Raw genomic sequence first — 19,528 nt, 5'->3', positions numbered from 1 at the left:
AGTATAAAGATTAAAATCAAATTTCAGTTAAAATTAAGAAACAGTGGTCAGTTTTAATTAAAGTTGAAGCTCATTCTGCCATCTTTATTGTCAATGGCATTATAGAAGCTTGTTGTTCCAAATAAACAGTTAAAGATAAAATTTAAACTTACTCCCATAGCTTTTCATATTATAGGCTGGATAGACATATCTGATGAGATCGGTTCCATAAACCAGGTTCAGTGGCAGCAATAGTAGAAGTGTGTTTATTTCTTTTGAAACCATATTGCATCTGCAAGGTTAAAAATAAATAGCAATATTGAGAATCATAAGGATTCAAGTGCACTGAATGGAAGAAAATTGTTTGATAAAGTTAGTTGCAGTAATAGAATACAATTCCATCCAGTTTTTACACAAGCATAACTAACTTTTCCAAAATAGTTATAATTTTTAAAGTTTTGCTACTTTTCACTTGCATCATTCGGAGAAGGAAAAAATATTCCAATCGGATTGCTCTAAATAGTTTGAGCCAGGTTAATGGTGGCTTTTAAAATAATATTGTATTTGTGATCAGATCTGAAATGTGTTATATGCCAGGCTTGATTTTAAAAGAAACCCAACAGTTTCCCAGTACATTTCTTGCTAAACAAATAAAAGTTAATAGTTTGGCACCAAGATTCTGACACATGATCATTCTGTAAGAGTTTAAAGGAAACACATTGTAATGCTCATGAAGTCAGTGAATAGAATCCATGATTTCCTTATTTTCATTATGTTAACAAAACTGAACAAAACATACCAGTGTTTGTCGTCTTCTTGACCTCGCTTCTGTAAAAGTTTTCCAATGGATTGATCGAGATGAAGATTTACTTTGGTATACTATAAAGTGGTAATTCCTGTTGTATTTATACAGAAATGGTACCACAGATAATTCCAGAGCTCCTCCTTTTAAAATGGAAGTATTAATTATGCAGTCTATACTTTTAAAATATCAAAATGCATGAATTTCGGGAGTTGCCTTTCATCCTTTGGGTGTGGTATTTGGCAACTGCAAATAGTTTAATGTAGAAATGTATTTACTCCTGATCTTTCAATAACCTTGACATTGTGTGGCCTCTGTCAGTCATGATCGACCATGGGGACAGGGCCTTTGATAGTCACTGGTCATGGAGTGGCCTCTCCAGGGCAAAGGCCAGGGCAGAGTTGATACAGAAAGCTGTCTGTTGCCCATGCAGTGGGACCCCCCCCCCCACCACCATGCTAATGTTAGGTCCAAAGGAACAACAAAAGTCGACATTTTGATGCCAGCCGCATAGCAGGAGTTGCCTTCGGGACTCCAACTCTGGATTTTTCCTCTGGGTTTACTCCCAAAGCCTTTCCCGTGAGCAGGTATGGCCACAAGGCAGCAAAAGTTTCAAATTGATGTTTTCCCTCTCCTAGATGAGGGAGCAACTGGTTTCAAGGGGCCAGTGGCCTGCCTTTGTCCCTTCAGTGAGTACAGCTCCGCTGGGCATAAGAACTAGGCCACACATGAAGGCCAGGAGTTGGACTTGGTTGTCAGAGGTTGTTTGAGACACATGCCATAAAGAGCATTTGTGTAGCAGTGGCATCTCGTCCCCACTTCCACCCTTTAGCTCATTTATCAGAGACAACTGGAAATGATATGAACGCATTCATACATCGTAATTCTTGCATGGCTGATTGCACATGCATGCATTATATGATAGCAGCAGTTGTTTCCTCTCCACTTCCAATATTTTGGACAACCTGTATTGAATTTAGTTCAACTGAATTTCAGTCAGAGAAAGTAACATTCTGCTTCATGTTACAATAAAAGTCCAAATGAAATTCCAATCATTCACGAGAAAAACAAATAAATTAATTTGTATGCTGTATTTTTATTTTACAGTGTTCATTTTTAAACATAATTTCAACCATTTTGTAGTGAAAAAAATGTTTACCCAAGTCAAGCAATGGACTTTATTTTTCTTTAAAACTACTCGTTTTGATAAATGAAGCTGTATTTGCTTATGATGTTACGGGCCCAGAGGGCCCCAAAACCCAGCAGCGATAGATCTTCACCAAGACACGTGGTTACTTAAACAAAAGTTGCTTTTAATTATCTTTAAACATAAAAACAGGATCAAACTTAATCTTATCACTATTAACATTACTTAACCCCCTTCTAATTCTAAATGCACGTGTATGTAGTGTGTGTGTGTGTTCAGGAAAGTTCTTTGACTCCCTCAAGTTCACTGGTTGCAGGCAATTCTTATACTGTGCACAGAATTTAACATTTATGAATTTAACCAGGCTTTGGTGCTTGAAAAGTAAATGGTTACCGCTCAGGAAGGTTTTTGTTGGTTTTTAGAGAGATTTGTTGCTCAATGGACACCCACAACTGATGCCTTGCTCGTTGGACACCCACAACCGATTCCTTGTAACTAGCCACTTCAGTGTCTTGCCGAAGAAACTTGCCCCATCAATGTATTCCAGATGATAACCTCTTTCTTTCAGGTCACCACAGAGTTCCTTTTTGTTTCCCTTTTTTCGAGGGAAACATTTTGCAGCCAATCCTCTCCTCTTGTATAGACCACAAAGGCTTTAACCAGGCTGAACTAAGAACTCACAACCCATCTTTAAAATGGGGTTTTTCCACAAGCTTGCCAGCTTGTCCTGTTCCAGTCCCAGCTGCTGCTGCTGAATTCTCTCTCTGTCTCTCTCCCTCTCCCACCCCCCCTCCCTCCACCAACTAAAGAAAACCACACGACCCTCTCAGAGCAGCCAACTGCACTCAGACTGCGGTTCCGGACTTAATCTTCTGAGTTCAGTTTGTCTGTTGCTTTCCAAAACAATAACCCATTACTCCACAGCATGTCCAATTAACATCTACTTGTGAAGTCCTTATAGGCATCCTTCAAAGTTTTTGCAAAGGAGCCTGGACTGGCTTGAGCAGAGCTCTGGCATTTTAATAAGATCAGTTTTGAAATGTTTGTATGTGACCTACACTAAAAAGAATTGCCACAATTTATCTTCTATAAAACATATCTATGTACAATATAAAAATACAACATAATCCCTCTCAATGAAAAAACTATCAAAATTTACCTGTTCCTCTTTGAAACTTAAAAGGACTTCCAGAGAATCTGGAAAATCCGGACTGATCCAATCCCCAAGCAGACCTGATTATAGGACATTTACTCTAGAATGTTTACATGGCAGATTGAGAATGTTAGGACCTCATATCTACAGATCTTGCTTAAGGGTGTCAGAATGTAGTTCTAGAGTTGAAAGTTGATGATTAATTCTGCATGTCTGGAGAAGCAACTTCACTCGTCATATTTGAGCATAGAGAATCCTGAAATCATCCTTAAATAAAGTAATTAACATAGATATTTCATTTTCAGTCACAGTTAAAAGTTGAATCTAAATTGTGATTGTTTGCATAGTCTTGGTTACAGAAATTGATTCACTTTGAAAATGACCAAAATTTTGTTGACTGTAATTAATTAATATTTAGAAATTCTGAAAAATTGAAATAGAAAAAAAATCCAAAACTTCTGATGCAAGGCATTTCCTTTAGTTAAGAAAACAGAAGGTCATATTCTTGCAGCATATGCTGAATATCTTTTGGGACAATGTTCTTGAATATTTCTAAAATCGATCTGGAGGTTTTTCTGGGATGCACTGAGAACCCCTTCTGGTGCATGGAGATGTGCATAAATTTATATAATTGCTCCATTTCCAAAGTTTAAAAAAAATTATTTGTCTCACATGCTACATTATAAAACAAAAACATCCCATTGGTGAGCATCAAGTTAAATTCTATGTTGGTATGAGTTACTAAATGCAATAGATTGCAGCTTGTTTTAACCACCTGAACAAATTAAAGACAAGTTTATAAAAATGTTTAAAACCAAATGACAGATGGACTGGTAACTAATTATGCACAAAATACAGCCTTTCTAAAGATGATACTATGTCCTATTTAGAACTTAATTTCTAAAGTCTCATGTTCTGGTTTGTGATCTTCAGCTGCAAATTAATGCAAAAGCAAATCCAGTTTAATTTAGCTCTCAAAAATCTGTGCCATAATTACCATTTAAATTATTTTCTTGTCCCAAATTAAAATTCTGAAATAAATTAAAAATTAGGTTAGAGCTAAAAAGATGCATCTGTTGAGAAAAAAAGTTGCAATTGTTTTTATTATAAGTAATGTTGTTTTTTTTCTAAAATGATTGGAATCAGAACATTATATGGGTTTACCTTGACGTAGAATATTAGAAAAAAATCTGCTAGGAAAATGCTGGACTATCTCAGCAAGCTGTTGCCACTTTGTTGAATCAAGCACCAGGGCACAGCAATCCGAATGGGAAGTAATTTTATCTCTGTGGAAGTCCCAAAATATTATTGCACACTAAGCAAAAAATGCTGAGCACCCAGAACTCCTATTTGTGGTCTCGACATCAGACTGACTGGGAGGTTACTTCCTTGAGCAACTTTTCTCTGTCCACTACAACACCAGGGATCTCCCATTGGCACATATTTCAATTACTTGCCTGATGTGCCATAGACATAGATCAGATAAGTGTTATACTAATACTAGGCTTTTATTAAAAGACTATAACAACCACTAAATTGGCCAATGGGAAAGCATCTCCATCTGTTATACCAGTAGGGTGGAGGTGCTCTATAGCCATAGCCAATAGCAAGTAGTCAGTATTAATATGTCCCCCCATTACATCATCACATCACCCCATTCCCTTGCCAACATGTCTGTTCGTGGTCTTATGCATTGCCAGACTGAGACCATCCACAAATTGGAGGAACCACGCCTTATATTCCTTCTGGCATCCTCCAACTGGATGACATTAATATAGACTTCCCTGGTTTCCATTAGCCCATCCCTCCATCTTTCCCTATGTCTCATTTGTTCCAGTTCTCTCTCTTCTCTTTACCCTCTGTCTTGTACCCCAGCTCTGCTTTCTAGAGCCAAATGCCCTCCTTTTCCACAATCAACTTTCCTGTCTCCTGGCCTCCTCTACATATCCACTATAACATCTTTTGTCTGTTGGTCTGTACTCCTCCTGCTCTGCATTTGAATTCAGATGCCTCCCTGCATTTTACTCATAGCTCAGGCCTGAAATGTTGGTTATATATCTTTGCCTCCTATGGACGCTATGAGACCTCCTGAGTTCCTCTAGCATTTCTGTGTTTTTGTCATAAGAATTGTTGAAGCGCCATTGCAACCAAGAAAAATGCATCCTTATATTTTTCTAACTCTCCATTTATAATATCATGGACATCATGCTTGTACTTTCTTCCATTAATTTTCTTAATTTGAACTTCTTCAATATTTCTTCTTTGGCTTGACTTCATGGACGAAGATTTATGGAGGGGTACGTCCACGTCTACTGCAGGCTCGTTGGTGACTGACAAGTCCGATGCGGGACAGGCAGGCACCGTTGCAGCGGTTGCAAGGGAAAATTGGTTGGTTGGGGTTGGGTGTTGGGTTTTTCCTCCTTTGTCTTTTGTCAGTGAGGTGGGCTCTGCGGTCTTCTTCAAAGGAGGTTGCTGCCCGCCAAACTGTGAGGCGCCAAGATGCACAGTTGGAGGCGAGATCAGCCCACTGGCGGTGGTCAATGTGGCAGGCACCAAGAGATTTCTTTAAACAGTCCTTGTACCTCTTCTTTGGGGCACCTCTGTCTCGGTGGCCAGTGGAGAGCTCGCCATAGAACACGATCTTGGGAAGGCGATGGTCCTCCATTCTGGAGACGTGACCCACCCAGCGCAGTTGGGTCTTCAGCAGCATGGATTTGATGCTTGCGGACTCTGCCAGCTCGAGTACTTCGATGTTGGTGATGAAGTCAATCCAATGAATGTTGAGGATGGAGCGGAGACAGCGCTGATGGAAGCGTTCTAGGAGCCGTAGGTGATGCCGGTAAAGGACCCATGTAAAGTAGATACTAATACCCAATTTAAGAGTCATATTATTCTACAGCACAGAAGGAGGCTCTTTGAGCCACTGTCAAAGCTGAACAAATTGTCTGAAACATGAAAGACTGTAGGTGCCATGATTGTAGTAAAAACCAAAATGCTGGAGGAACTCAGCAGGTATATGGTGAGATGAATGGAAAAAAAAAGCAGGAGTAAATGCAGCACAGGTAACTGAGACCCTTGTGAGGGCCAAACTGGGAGGCCTGGAACAGGAGCTGGAATCCACGTGGAACCAGATGGTGGCGAAGACAAGTAATCAGGAAAGACATGACTATGGAAGTGAGCCTAGGTTAGTACATGGTCTTAGAGCTTGAGTGCAGCAGGGAGTGCAGATGGGGAGCAATAAGAATGTGGAGTGGCTTCAGCATTTCTGTGTTTTTATAATGACAATACTGTCTGTCTAAGTTGTGTTTGACCTTTCCTATCAATGTGCCTATCTATGTATGTTATGGTATCTGTCTCCATTATTTCCTCTGGCAGCTTGTCCCACAAACCTACCATCTTTTGTATGGAAGAAGTTGCACCCCCCCTCCCCCCCCCATTAAGGACCCTTTTAAATCTTTCCTTCACACCTTAAATGTATGTCCTCTAGTTTTAAACTCCTCTACTCTGGGAAAAAGACCATTTTAAAATTATGCATTTTTATTTGTAGTTTCAATGCTGATCTGCCACCAATAGCCAATTGTAATTCTTAGTCAATAGAAGTTCTGATTTATTACCTCTATTTGCATACACTGCAGAGCATTTTCTTACTAAGTAAAAGCACAGAGATGCTGGAGGAACTCAGCCAGTCTCTCAGCATCCATAGAAGATAAAGATATATGATTGACCTTTCATGCTTGAAAGGTTAATAATATAATATTTACCCCCTGCGAGTCTGGCTGATAATATTTACCCCCTGCAAGTCTGGCTGGTAATATTTACCCCTGCAAGTCTGGCTGTTCATCATATTTACCCCCTGCGAGTCTGGCTGATAATATTTACCCCCTGCAAGTCTGGCTGGTAATATTTACCCCCTGCAAGTCTGGCTGGTAATATTTACCCCTGCAAGTCTGGCTGTTCATCATATTTACCCCCTGCGAGTCTGGCTGATAATATTTACCCCCTGCAAGTCTGGCTGGTAATATTTACCCCCTGCAAGTCTGGCTGGTAATATTTACCCCTGCAAGTCTGGCTGTTCATATTTACCCCCTGCAAGTCTGGCTGAGTTCCTCCAGCATCTCTGTGTTTTTACTGCAATCACAGTGCAGACTTTTGTGTTTAACAACATTTTACTTCCTCGTCAATTCATCTATAGTGTGTTGGGGTTACGAAATGATTTTCATTTTGTATCAGAACACATTGAGTTGTCTTATTTTCAGGATATGAAATTCAAAAAGCAGTGACAAAATGAAAATTACACCTATATCACCAGTTTAAGAAAAAAAACAAATAAAGAAACCCAATGAACTTCATTTAATTCTGATAATCCTATTATTGAGCCAACACCAAGAAAATGTTAAATTTGCCTTTTAAAACACTATTTTAATTAGTAACTACTAATAACTACTAATAGCATCGAGTCCACGCTGCTGAAGATCCAGCTGCGCTGGATGGGTCACGTCTCCAGAATGGAGGACCATCGCCTTCCCAAGATCGTGTTATATGGCGAGCTCTCCACTGGCCACCGTGACAGAGGTGCACCAAAGAAAAGGTACAAGGACTGCCTAAAGAAATCTCTTGGTGCCTGCCACATTGACCACCGCCAGTGGGCTGATAACGCCTCAAACCGTGCATCTTGGCGCCTCACAGTTTGGCGGGCAGCAACCTCCTTTGAAGAAGACCGCAGAGCCCACCTCACTGACAAAAGGCAAAGGAGGAAAAACCCAACACCCAACCCCAACCAACCAATTTTCCCTTGCAACCGCTGCAATCGTGTCTGCCTGTCCCGCATCGGACTTGTCAGCCACAAACGAGCCTGCAGCTGACGTGGACTTTTTACCCCCTCCATAAATCTTCGTCCGCGAAGCCAAGCCAAAGAAAGACTAATAATATAACACATTAGTCAAATCAACCCCAATTATTTGTTTGTGTGTGTGTGTATATATGTGATACCCAAACCATTATAGGTTCAACATAAAGTTATTCCAAAGTTCAGTCTTAGAAATCCCTTGTTGAAACGCAGACTTTTAAACGGATGCGTAGAAGTAATTACGAAGGATGTGGGAGAGACTGAGCAACTGGACTGCCAAAAACTCACAGATCCTTGTCGAATTTCTTCCAGAGAAAAAATCCTTTCATGCAAACAGTTGTCACAAATCCCCTCTTCCTTGCATTGGGGAAACAAAATGAGTGACTTCCACGATGCGTCCAAATCTCACGTAATGGTCAATCAAAGTGACCTTTCCTTTGGTCATGGTGAGGAGCAATAATTCCCCTCACAGGGAGAATCAACTGAATTGTCCATTTCACACTGAGCCTCTCCACCTCAGTGTTCCATGTGATGGCTGGTGGTCAATAATGTCCTGTTTCTTTAGTGTTTCACCCACATGACTCTCTCGCCATCTGGAAAAAACAACAAATATTCCTTCTCCTCTCCAAAGTAGCAAAGTTGGGTCCAGTCTGTACTAGTTGTTGCCACTAAATCTCTCCACAGCTGTGAATGGTTGCAGCCAGTACTAGCCCTTAAAGTGATACTAACACTAAATGAAACGGGAGCTCGTAATAGTATCTGTAGGTCCAGTTGCTTATTTTGGCAGGATGCTTGTTACAACTAAAGTGAAACATGTCCAAATGGAATATTGCCAACTTTTTGTCAATCGTGGCGAGGTCCTCAAAAATGAAAGTTATTTTTCACACCATTCTTTGAATGACTCATTGGAACTCTCTTACCTCTGTGACCATCAAAAGTTCTGTTTGCACTATTGAAAACATCACATTTTTTTCCTGCACTAACTGCAACTATGAATATCTCTCCTTTTATATATTTTTTTTCTAATTTGTGATAATTTAATTTATATTATTTGAGGGTTGATTTATCTTGCATAACTGTTTAGCTGCAGCAAGTTAGACAATACTGTCCTTGGGATTAATCTATTTTCTTGCCATGTTTTTACAGAACAACTCTGACTATCCAAAATCCTCATTTATCCATAATTTTTAAATTTAAAAAATAATCAGATAAATGAGGATATCTGAAACAAATAAGAAATCCTAATTTTGCTGAAATATTTTCGGAGCCTAACTGACCTTACAGGTTGAAAAGAAATTTCACTCAACATGAAATTAGAACGACAATTGTCTTCATTTCAGGTAACTCCCTCCCCTCTCTTTTTCCATTTCTTTTTTACCTTCCCCTATGTACTTTTCTCTCCAACTCTCCGTCTCAAATTGCATTCCACTGTCTCCCAGCTGCAAGCGGTCAAAAGAATCCCTTGTCCATGTATCATCAAGGAGAGTGGCCTTCCAGGCAGGAAAAGGTCCTCAGCTCAGTGGCGTCCCCTCCCCTTCCCTCCCTCCCTCCTCAGCACACCGGAGCTCCCGACACTGATTCCGAACCATCCCCTCGGCCTACTACCACATGGACTCCATGTTGGGCGTCGGGAGCTCCAGTGACCAGGGAGACAGGAGCCCACCAACTCACAGTGACCTGGGAAGCCTCCTCAGGGATCAGTGGCAGTGGTGGAGACGTGTCAGGGATTGGCGGGGGTGGCGGTTGGGAGGTCTTGGTGATCAGTGGCGGCATTGCAGCAAGCATTTTTTTTAGTGAGAATTAAGCATTATTTTAATACTTAAAAAGCCATCTCTTGCTGTTTGTTGTTTAAACATTGATATGAGTGATTTGATGTTGCTACTAGACTGTTTTAAAAAAAATACCAGTTATCCGAAAAAAAAAACATATATCCAACATAAGCTTGGTCCTGACCATTTCAGATTATTGGAGTTGTACTGCACTTCATGAATAAATTTCACTCTTTGTGGGGGGGGGGGAATATTTTGATGTAGTTGTATACTGCACCAAGTAAAATTGTCTATGCATCTGTACATTGTACTTGTACATATGGCAATAAGCTCTCATCATTCTCACCAAGGTCATCATGAGGCCACTGAAGTATAACTCCAAGATAACTAATTTCCCTCTGTCTCTGAAAAACAAAGCAAAACTAGAGGGAGTCGGGCCAGACAAGATCCATGGAGAGATATAGACTGTCAGTGATTTGGATTGTCTCCCCTTTCTCAGACTGAAGTGGGAAGGAAAGATAGCAAGCAAGAAAAGAAGGGGGTGCCCTGTTAGAGAGGGATCAAAAGGCAACAGGATTATGCAGAATGAAGGTGGGAGAGGTGAGGCAAGCAGTCAAATCAAATTTAATGTCATCTGATTGTACAAGTAAAACCTGTGGAAACAGCATTCTCTGGTCCTCAATGCAAAACATGCAGACACACAAGCAGACATAATACACATACAGACAAACAATACATGTACAGGGCAAATACTGTATTTCATCTATACAAATAAATATTGTTTTGTGCATATGAGAGTCTCAGATGGTTAGTGTGAGCAGTTGCTTTGGTTGTTCAGCATTCCACTGGTCATGGGAAGCAGCTGTCCTCAGCCTGGTGGTGCTGGCTCTGATACGCTTATATCTCTTCAGTTATCCCAACAGGAATAATTGAAAGATGCTGTTTACAGGGTTCAATGGTTTTGCATGGCCTCTTTAGACAACGATCCTGGTAAATCATGTTGATGGTTGGGGAGGGAGAAGCCTTTAACTGCATCTCCTCCATTTCCCACTCATCTGCCTAGCCCCCTCTGCCCCTAGATGAAATAAAAACAGGATTCCCCTTGACCTCACTTACCACCCCACCAACCTCTGCATCCAACACATTATCCTCCATAATTTCTGTCATCTACAACATGATCCCCTACGACAGTTCTTCCCCTCCTCCCCTCTCTGTCTTCCATAGGGACCACTTCCTCTATGGACGTTCTCTTCCACTCATCCCTTCCCATGAATTACCCCCTTGGCACCGTCCTTTTTGGCCCTACCCTCCACCCCCACCAGTTCAAGATGTACCGGGGATGTAAGTTAATGGGGTGTAAATTGGATGGCATGGACGTGGGCCAAATGGCCTGTTACCTTGCTGTATGTTTAAATTAAAAATATTTAAAAAAATTTGTTTGGCCTAAATTTTGCTCATACCTTGATGAGGGGCTCAAGCCTGTAACATTGGTAATGTATCTTTGCAATTTTAAGAGTTTGTCCAGTGTTTTGTTTTTACACTTAACAGTATTCCCCTCTCATTTCTAATCTTAATCGGTAGAGTTATGTACCCTTACGGCAACATTGATGTTTAATGGAATGTCGGGGCTGATACTTTGGGAATGGTTCATCCCACATTCTCTCATGAGTCCTTCATCTATTGTTTATTTGGCAGTGACGATCATTAAAAGGAAATGAGCAGGTCCCAATATGATCTTCTTCAGTTCTCTTCTCCATCTTAAAATGTGTGTCCAATTCATCAGTGAAATACACAAATATTAACAAATGATTTTTTAAGTACCAGATCAAAAATCAAATTATCTGAGATTGATTTTAAGTTAGATAACTCTCAGCCATGGGGAGTTTTCCAAATGTTTTTAAACATGGGAATCAACTCTCAGTGTTTTCTAAATTGGCATCCCATCCTTCGTTCTCTGAAAATTTGAGTTCATCCAGGTTCTGTCTGCACCAAGTTCCACTGCCATCATTCTGTGCTCACTGATTCACATTGACTCCTATTTGGATATCATCTCAGTTTTAAAAATGACAATCTCCCTTCACCTCTACTCTGATACCATCTCAATGTGGCCCATTGGCAAATTGTGATTGATTATGCAGTTAGTAAAATATATTGCCACCTGTTCATTTGGTTAAAGGTGTTAAATGAATGCAGGTTATTGTCTTGTATGAACACAATTTGACCAACCTGTTGGATTAGGCGAGATAGTTTCCATGACTATATCCAAATGCCGTGATGTAAATGTAGGTAAAACTTTTGATTGCAATCTTGTGTCATAACAGACGTACTGAAGGATGAGTGGAAATTGAACTTCACATTCCTATCCTTACATTTTGGTGGGTTGGGGCCTGGAACAATGACCAAGGCTGAGAAGTCTTGCATCCTGAGTTAGTGCCTTCCTATCAGCAATATCAATGTGCAAAATAAGATGGGGCTTTATCCAGTGAATAGATGTTTAATTTATTATTTTGGATTTTCTAGGTGAAAGACCATTGCTAATATTCACTGTGAAACATTATTCATGCCATTTGTGTTTCACGGATCTGCAATGGTACTGCAAGGTCGTGGTCAATGCTGAAGAGGGATAATGGTATTATTCATCCAGATTATACTATTGTTGAACTAAATATCGGCTCGATATTTTCTTCAACAGAGACTGGTTTATGAATTTGAGAATGCCCAGTGAAGGATTGAAATTTGTAACAATCACCATTTATTTAACTGCAAGAATGCACAAAGTTTGCAAGATTTGAGGAATCCACTTTTTTTAACTGATCAATTACACATAGAAATATTTTGATTTGATACAATATAATTTACACATTTGGATTTTTAGATGCATGTATATTTTTGGAGACTGAATACATTATCAATGTCATTAGATTTATCTAGAATTCATAATATGTCTTTTACAGTTTGAATAGCATAATAAGTAATTTACTATCGAAATACATAAAGTAATGGTGGTAGACAGATCTTGACACAAAGTGACCACTGGAATACATGATTGTGTATGATGCCATTAAAGTAACAGAATTTCCAGATTGTGTTTAGTTGAATCAGATTGAGGTGGTTTTTAGTTGTTGAGAATGAAACAATAAATGTCAAGCATCAACAATCATTTTTGGACAAACATTTTCTGCAGAAACAGACAATAGAAGTGTTGCTTTCTCAAAGGGCAATTACATTTTTTTTAAGATTACATGATAACAAGATTGTAAAAGAATCTAGTTAACTTTCTGTGAATACTTGGAAATTTATTTTATCAGAAGAATAATATGCTTCCATCTTCAAGGTGCATATCCCGAACCTGAAGGTTTTGTTTCAAAGAGGTTACGTTTAATAGACGAGAACAACCCAGTTTACTGGTCAGAACGGCATATTTCTCTAATATAAACCATGATCGTGCTTTGATCATTTATGAATTTGTTCTGGAAACTAAATTGTGTTGTTCCTCACTCAGAATAGAATATCAGCTCACCCCTGAATATTTCCAAACTGAAGCCCATCATGAATGAACAATAAGAAACCCTGAGAATGATGAATGCATGAGGTCTGAAGAATATAGACCATTTGATTCTTCTGTAGGTAACTGGATGTGGACGTGGTCATTTTCATGAAGGTGTAATATTACACTTCCTGAGACCTGATCAATGTAACCTTCTGTATAGTCATCATATGAGTACATCACAGGCTCATCATTTTTGTATAGTCCAACCCAGACGTTTGCTCCCTTGACTTGCACCTGATAGGTAAATTGATAAATACCAGGTATTTCACAGGTGAAAATTCCAGTTATTGGATCATAGTTCCTGTTTGAATTGGTCACTAATTTGTCAAACACTATTGGTTCCCCAGTACGGTAGTATGAGTGGGAAAGGATAGCAGTAAAGGCTGGGTATGGACTGAGCAGCGCAGCTGAGGGCTCTCCTGACTTAATGTAGCCATTATAATCATACTTTCCTGAGGAAGTAATCATTTGAGCTGGTGGGCCTGGTGGTCCAGGAAGACCTGGAGGTCCTGGTGGTCCTTCCGGTCCAGGTGCGCCACCTCTCATTTTCCCATAAAACATTCCAGGAGGACCAGGTGGGCCAGGACGTCCTGGATCTCCTTTATCTCCTGGAAGACCTGGAGTTCCTGCAGAGCCAGCTGGACCTCTTGGGCCAGGTGAGCCTGTACTTCCTTTTGCGCCTGCATCTCCAGGATAGCCTATTGGTCCCTGGGTACCTGGAAGACCAGGGCTTCCTGATTTACCAGGTGCACCAGCAGGTCCCATGCTGCCTTTGGGGCCAGCTGGTCCCTGTTGACCTTCTTGGCCTGGTTGACCTGGAAGTCCTGACCTTCCTGTTTTTCCAGGGGCACCAGCAGGTCCTACCTGACCCTTGGGTCCTGGATATCCAGGCCTTCCAACAGGCCCCATTGGACCTTTCTCTCCAGGTGCACCAGATGCACCTGGCGAGCCCCTTGAGCCTTGTGGACCAGTTGAGCCTGGTAATCCTCTGGCCCCAGGAACTCCAGGTGCTCCAGTTGCTCCTTTCTCTCCTTTCTCACCAGGGTAGCCGGAGGCACCTGTAACACCGGGCTCCCCTTTGATGCCAGGTAAACCTTGTTTTCCATAACCAGGTAATCCAGGTGCCCCGGGCAAACCTCGTGAGCCAGCAGATCCTTTACTTCCAGGGGCTCCTGGCATTCCTGGTGCACCTGATTTTCCAGGCTTTCCAAATCCAGGTCGTCCAGGACTTCCTGCTGGTCCTTTTGGGCCTGGGGCACCTGTATATCCTGTTTGACCTGGAATACCCATTGCCCCCTTCTCACCTGGTAGACCTGGATGACCAGGAGCTCCAGCTTTCCCTAATCCTGCTGGTCCAGGTTGGCCTGCTGGCCCCTGAGGGCCTGTTTCCCCTCGGCGACCAGGATAGCCAGGAATTCCTACTCCCTTTTCTCCTTTTGCCCCTGGAAGACCCATGGGCCCTGGCAATCCTCTTTCCCCTCGTTCACCCGATGGTCCTGGAGATCCTGGTGCCCCTGGAGGACCTGGTTTACCAGCAGCAGGTAATCCTGCTGGCCCAGGATATCCTATGGGTCCTGCTTTGCCTCTGGGCCCTGGTATGCCTTGGGCTCCTCTGTCGCCTTTTTGTCCTGGGACTCCTGTTGCACCTGGTCTTCCTGTTGCTCCTGGGGCTCCTGGTTTTCCCACAGCTGATAATCCTGGTGCCCCTGGTCTTCCAGGTTTGCCAGGGGCTCCTGGTACCCCAATGCCATTTTTTCCAGGAGCTCCTGGTGATCCTCGTGGGCCTGGTGATCCTTGTGGGCCTCGTGGGCCTTGTATCGCATGTAGTCCTTGTTCAGCTCCATATTCTGAAATTTAAAAAATAGATGATATTTTGTTGTGTGTATCATTAATAGCAATATAAAACTTTCATCTAATATTTGTGAAGGTAATGTTCAATACAGAAAAGAGCTGCTAACTAGGAATAATTTAAGGGTTGATTCTCAAGGCTGGATGATTTAAAAAATAATTTGTGTTACTCACCTCTGCTGTCATCATTTTCTTCTTCTTCTTCGGAATTCTGAGATTCATAACCATTTACATGATAATCTGTTTGGAAAAAGAGAATGAAAAAATTGGTACCATTTGGGGAAAAAAAAAGTCTGGAAGGTTATAATTTTTATAAGCATTGAAAGAATTTGTATTTGTATAGCATATTTCATGCACCAGACAGTGTTTAAAGGCTAAATTCCAGTATGCTGTAGAGAAATCAAGTTGCCAATTTGCAGGTAGCAAAATCTTCAAGTTTATTTATTGATTGAAAGATTAACTTATTCTTTGTGGGTGTTTTTTGAAAACAACTGTTGTTCATGTCATTAAGAAAACCTTCTCATCCCTCACTGTTCGCCTTAGTAATAGAACCATTAGCAGAATTGATAAGAACAGAAAATAAAATAAAAGGGATAAAAATAAAAGACAAGGAATATAAAATCATTTTATTTGCAATGACATCATAATATACTTAACAGAACCAGAAATATCAATAAAAGAATTACATAAGAAATTGAAGAAATATGGAGAAATATTGGGGTACAAGATCAACGCAAATAAAATTGAAGCGATGCCAATGAATAATGCGGATTACACAGAGTTTAGAAAAGAATCACCATTTAAATGGCAAACACAAGCAATCCGATACTAGATTGGTATTCGATTAGATAATAATCTAGACCATCTATACAAATTAAATTATCAGCCAATGAAGAAATTACAAGATGACTTAGAACATTGGAAAGATTTACCACTAACACTGATAGGAAGGGTAAATTGAATTAAAATGAATATATTCCCAAGAATACAATACCTATTTCAATCATTACCAATTCCATTAACAGAGAAATTCTTCAATGAACTAAAGAGAATCATAAGGAAATTCTTATGGAAAGGGGGGGAAACTGAGAGTAGCACTAGATAAATGAACTGAATGGTACAAACAAGGTGGTTTGGAGTTACCAAACTTTAAAAATTATTATAGAGCAGCACAATTAAGATATCTATCAAATTTTTATCAAATATTATTTAAAAAATCAGATTGGACCAAGATAGAGCTAGATAAAATAGGGTTGAAAGTACCAGAACATATACTTTATAAGTGGGATGAAAAACTGGTGCAATATGGAAGTTCACCAGTACTGCACCATCTGCTCAACATTTGGAAGAAGATTCACGTAGAAAGGAAAAAAACAAATTACCAACTACCAAAATTATTATTGACACAAAATCAACTAATCCCTTTCACAATAGATAACCTTTCCTTTAGAGAATGGGAGAGAAAAGGAATTAAAAGAATAGAAAATTGTTTTTTGGGAAGTAATTTATTATCATTTGAACAAATTAAGTACAAATATGGATTAATTCATGGTATAATGTTTGAATACCACCAACTGAAAACCTACTTAAAGGACAAATTGGGAAGCAGACTGAGATTACCAGAAGGAAGCAGCTTTGAATATGTGATTACAGACACAATGATAATTAAAAGATTTATAACAAACATGTACATCAAGCTGCAAGAGAAAGATAATGATGAAATAAACTATAAACCCAAACAAAAGTGGGAAAAAAATCTAAACATAAAGATAAAAAATGAAATATGGGAAAAGTTATGCTCCAAACTGAGAAATATAATAAATACGAGGTTATGCATGATACAATATAATTGGTTACACAGGCAATATATCATGCCCTAAAAGTTAAATAAATGGGATCCAAAAGTATCAGATATATGTTTTCGCTGTAAGAAGGAAACGGGAACAACAGTACATGCAATTTGGGCATGTGAGAAAGTGCAAAAAGTTTTGGAAAGATCTAAATCAGATATTAAATAAAATCACAAAAAGCAACATACTAAAAAATCCAGAGATCTTTTTTCTAAGTAATACAAGAAGTAAAGAATTAGGCCTCAAATAGGATGAAGTGCAAAAAAGATGTATTATGATAGCCTTAGCTGTAGCAAAAAAATGTATAATGTCAATTTGGAAATCAGAAGAGAGCCTGAGAGTACAGCAATGGTACATGGAAATGAATAAATGTATTCCATTGGAAAAAATAACATATAATTTAAAAAATAAAGTCACAGTATTCGAACACATTTGGGAACCGTACATGGAACATAACAGAGAGGACTTACCGCGGCCTCCACACCCCCTAAAATGATAGAATGAGAAGAAGATGAAATGACCTGATCCAGTATGTAAAAGTAGATGACACAATTTTCTTGTTTAATTCATTGTGTGATGACATTGTTTAATGGATTTATTGTATTGTATATGTTGAAACTTTAATGGAGGGGGGTGGGAGGAAGGGAGGGGGAAAAAAGGGGAGAAAATGACACTGTGTATATTCAAGAGAGAAATGTTTGTGTGTATTTTGATTAATATGGTTCATAGTGTGAGAAAATAAAAAAATTTAAAAAACCTTATCATTGCATAGTTCAGTGGGATTTAGTGCATCTTTCAGAATAGACACAGAGGGTCTCATTTTAATTCATCAATTGATACGACTCAATAATGAATAGATCTGTAGAGAATGACTGACTTGCAGGGCAGCTAGTTCTTGGATTCTACATCCACACGTTCACTGAAGAAGTCAGGTATGTGTTGAATGGTGAACTGCGTCATCAAAGGTAAATGCTGATTTCTTCTTTTACTATCTTGTCTTAATTTTTAAATGTAATTTATGTCACTTGAACCAATATTTCGGTAAATATTTTAAAAATAATTTCTTATTATTTAAATCTTTTTTCAACTGATTTTAAATATTCTTTTATCAGGAATATTTCAAAACAGACAAATCCTTTGAAAATAGTGGGCTGTCAGTAGCCATTAGTGTGGTCCAGCCACTGGTCTTCAGGATCTGTGGCCTGAGCCCTAATAGTTACGCACATTTCCACTTGACAGGTTGGTTGCAGCGATATGTTGGATCTGCACAATTACTCACAGGTAGTAAGGGTTCAGAAATATCTCTGGGCATGTGCGGGGACGGGGAGATGGGGGTGCATTCTCGGATGAAATATCCTGATTAAAGCAAGCATCTTTTGGCACTTTGGAAATATATCATTGGTCTTTCGTCATCTCTGGTGATGAGCTGGAACTCTGTATCCAATGGCATTATCGAAAAATCTTCATTACTCACCTGTTTTCAAGGCTAATTAAGATTGAATAATAAAAGCAGGATGCTCAGATCCAAGAAAATGTAAAAGTAAATTAAAAATTGCATCATGTCCTCAATCTTGCATTGAAGCACGATGTTATGTTTGTTATCAACTACCACAGATGATTGAGACAGCATTTGTTTGAATAGAAAATATTCAGGTAAATAATGATCCAGATTTTATGGGGTAACCTTTCAAAGAATTGTAAGTGCTGCACTGGACCTCTCAATTATTTCACTGAAGTGCCGTTAATTGAAATAAATGCCTGACATTTACGAGAAACTTTGGCATCAGATGTTGAAAATTTGAATGAAAAGGAGAGGGCTCTGATTTAAAAAGTTTGAAATTACCTTTTGATAAATTATTAATTTATAGTTTGTATTTATAAATCTTTCCAAGAACTGTTACAATTTCTCTGATCTAATTGAAGTGTTTCAGGATTTTTGTTCAGAGATTTTGAACATGTTCATTTTTTTAAGAACATCTTGGAGTGTTTTAAACATTGCAGAAAAGGATCAGAATGTACTGAGCTACATTTTACTGCCGTTGTGTGTAAGGAAGTTCAGGGTTTTGCATGAGCCCAGAGGCCTCAAATGTGTTTACAATTCTGCTGCTTTCCCAGCTGCATGTTTGACTTTTAATTCCTTTCAAGGTGGGCATTTGGCTCATTTGATCCATTTTGACTGCCAGCAGAGCAATTAATTTGTCCCATATCTCTGTTCCCCACAACTTACTCTCTCTCTAATCCATCAATTTAATTTACACCATTGGAGAATGCATTTAGAGTACCAGCATACCTTTAGCCATCCTCAACATCCATTGGAGCGCTTACACCCCTAACGTCGAAGTACTCGAGATGGCAGAGGTCGACAGCATCGAGTCCACGCTGCTGAAGATCCAGCTGCGCTGGATGGGTCACGTCTCCAGAATGGAGGACCATCGCCTTCCCAAGATCGTGTTATATGGCGAGCTCTCCACTGGCCACCGTGACAGAGGTGCACCAAAGAAAAGGTACAAGGTCTGCCTAAAGAAATCTCTTGGTGCCTGCCACATTGACCACCGCCAGTGGGCTGATAACGCCTCAAACCGTG

General features: G+C 39.7%; 2 protein-coding genes across 3 annotated transcripts in view; one reads left to right on the top strand and one right to left on the bottom strand.

The window, feature by feature from the left end:
• The window catches only part of nt5dc1 (5'-nucleotidase domain containing 1), a 725,609-nt gene that overhangs the window by 208,543 nt on the left and 497,538 nt on the right, over positions 1-19,528 (top strand). The gene's annotated exons all lie outside the window — the stretch shown is intronic.
• Positions 1-19,528, bottom strand: part of LOC138736873 (collagen alpha-2(IV) chain-like) — a 146,247-nt gene that overhangs the window by 32,020 nt on the left and 94,699 nt on the right. The window contains 3 exon segments of the mRNA XM_069886999.1: positions 11,923-12,022; positions 13,256-15,093; positions 15,269-15,334. Of these exon segments, the coding sequence (XP_069743100.1) occupies positions 11,923-12,022; positions 13,256-15,093; positions 15,269-15,334 (2,004 nt within the window).

Source organism: Narcine bancroftii, chromosome 6 (assembly GCF_036971445.1).
Source record: "Narcine bancroftii isolate sNarBan1 chromosome 6, sNarBan1.hap1, whole genome shotgun sequence".
In the NCBI taxonomy this organism is placed as follows: Eukaryota; Metazoa; Chordata; class Chondrichthyes; order Torpediniformes; family Narcinidae; genus Narcine; species Narcine bancroftii.
Note: the sequence above shows the minus strand (reverse complement) of the source record. Positions and strands in the feature narration are given on the sequence as shown.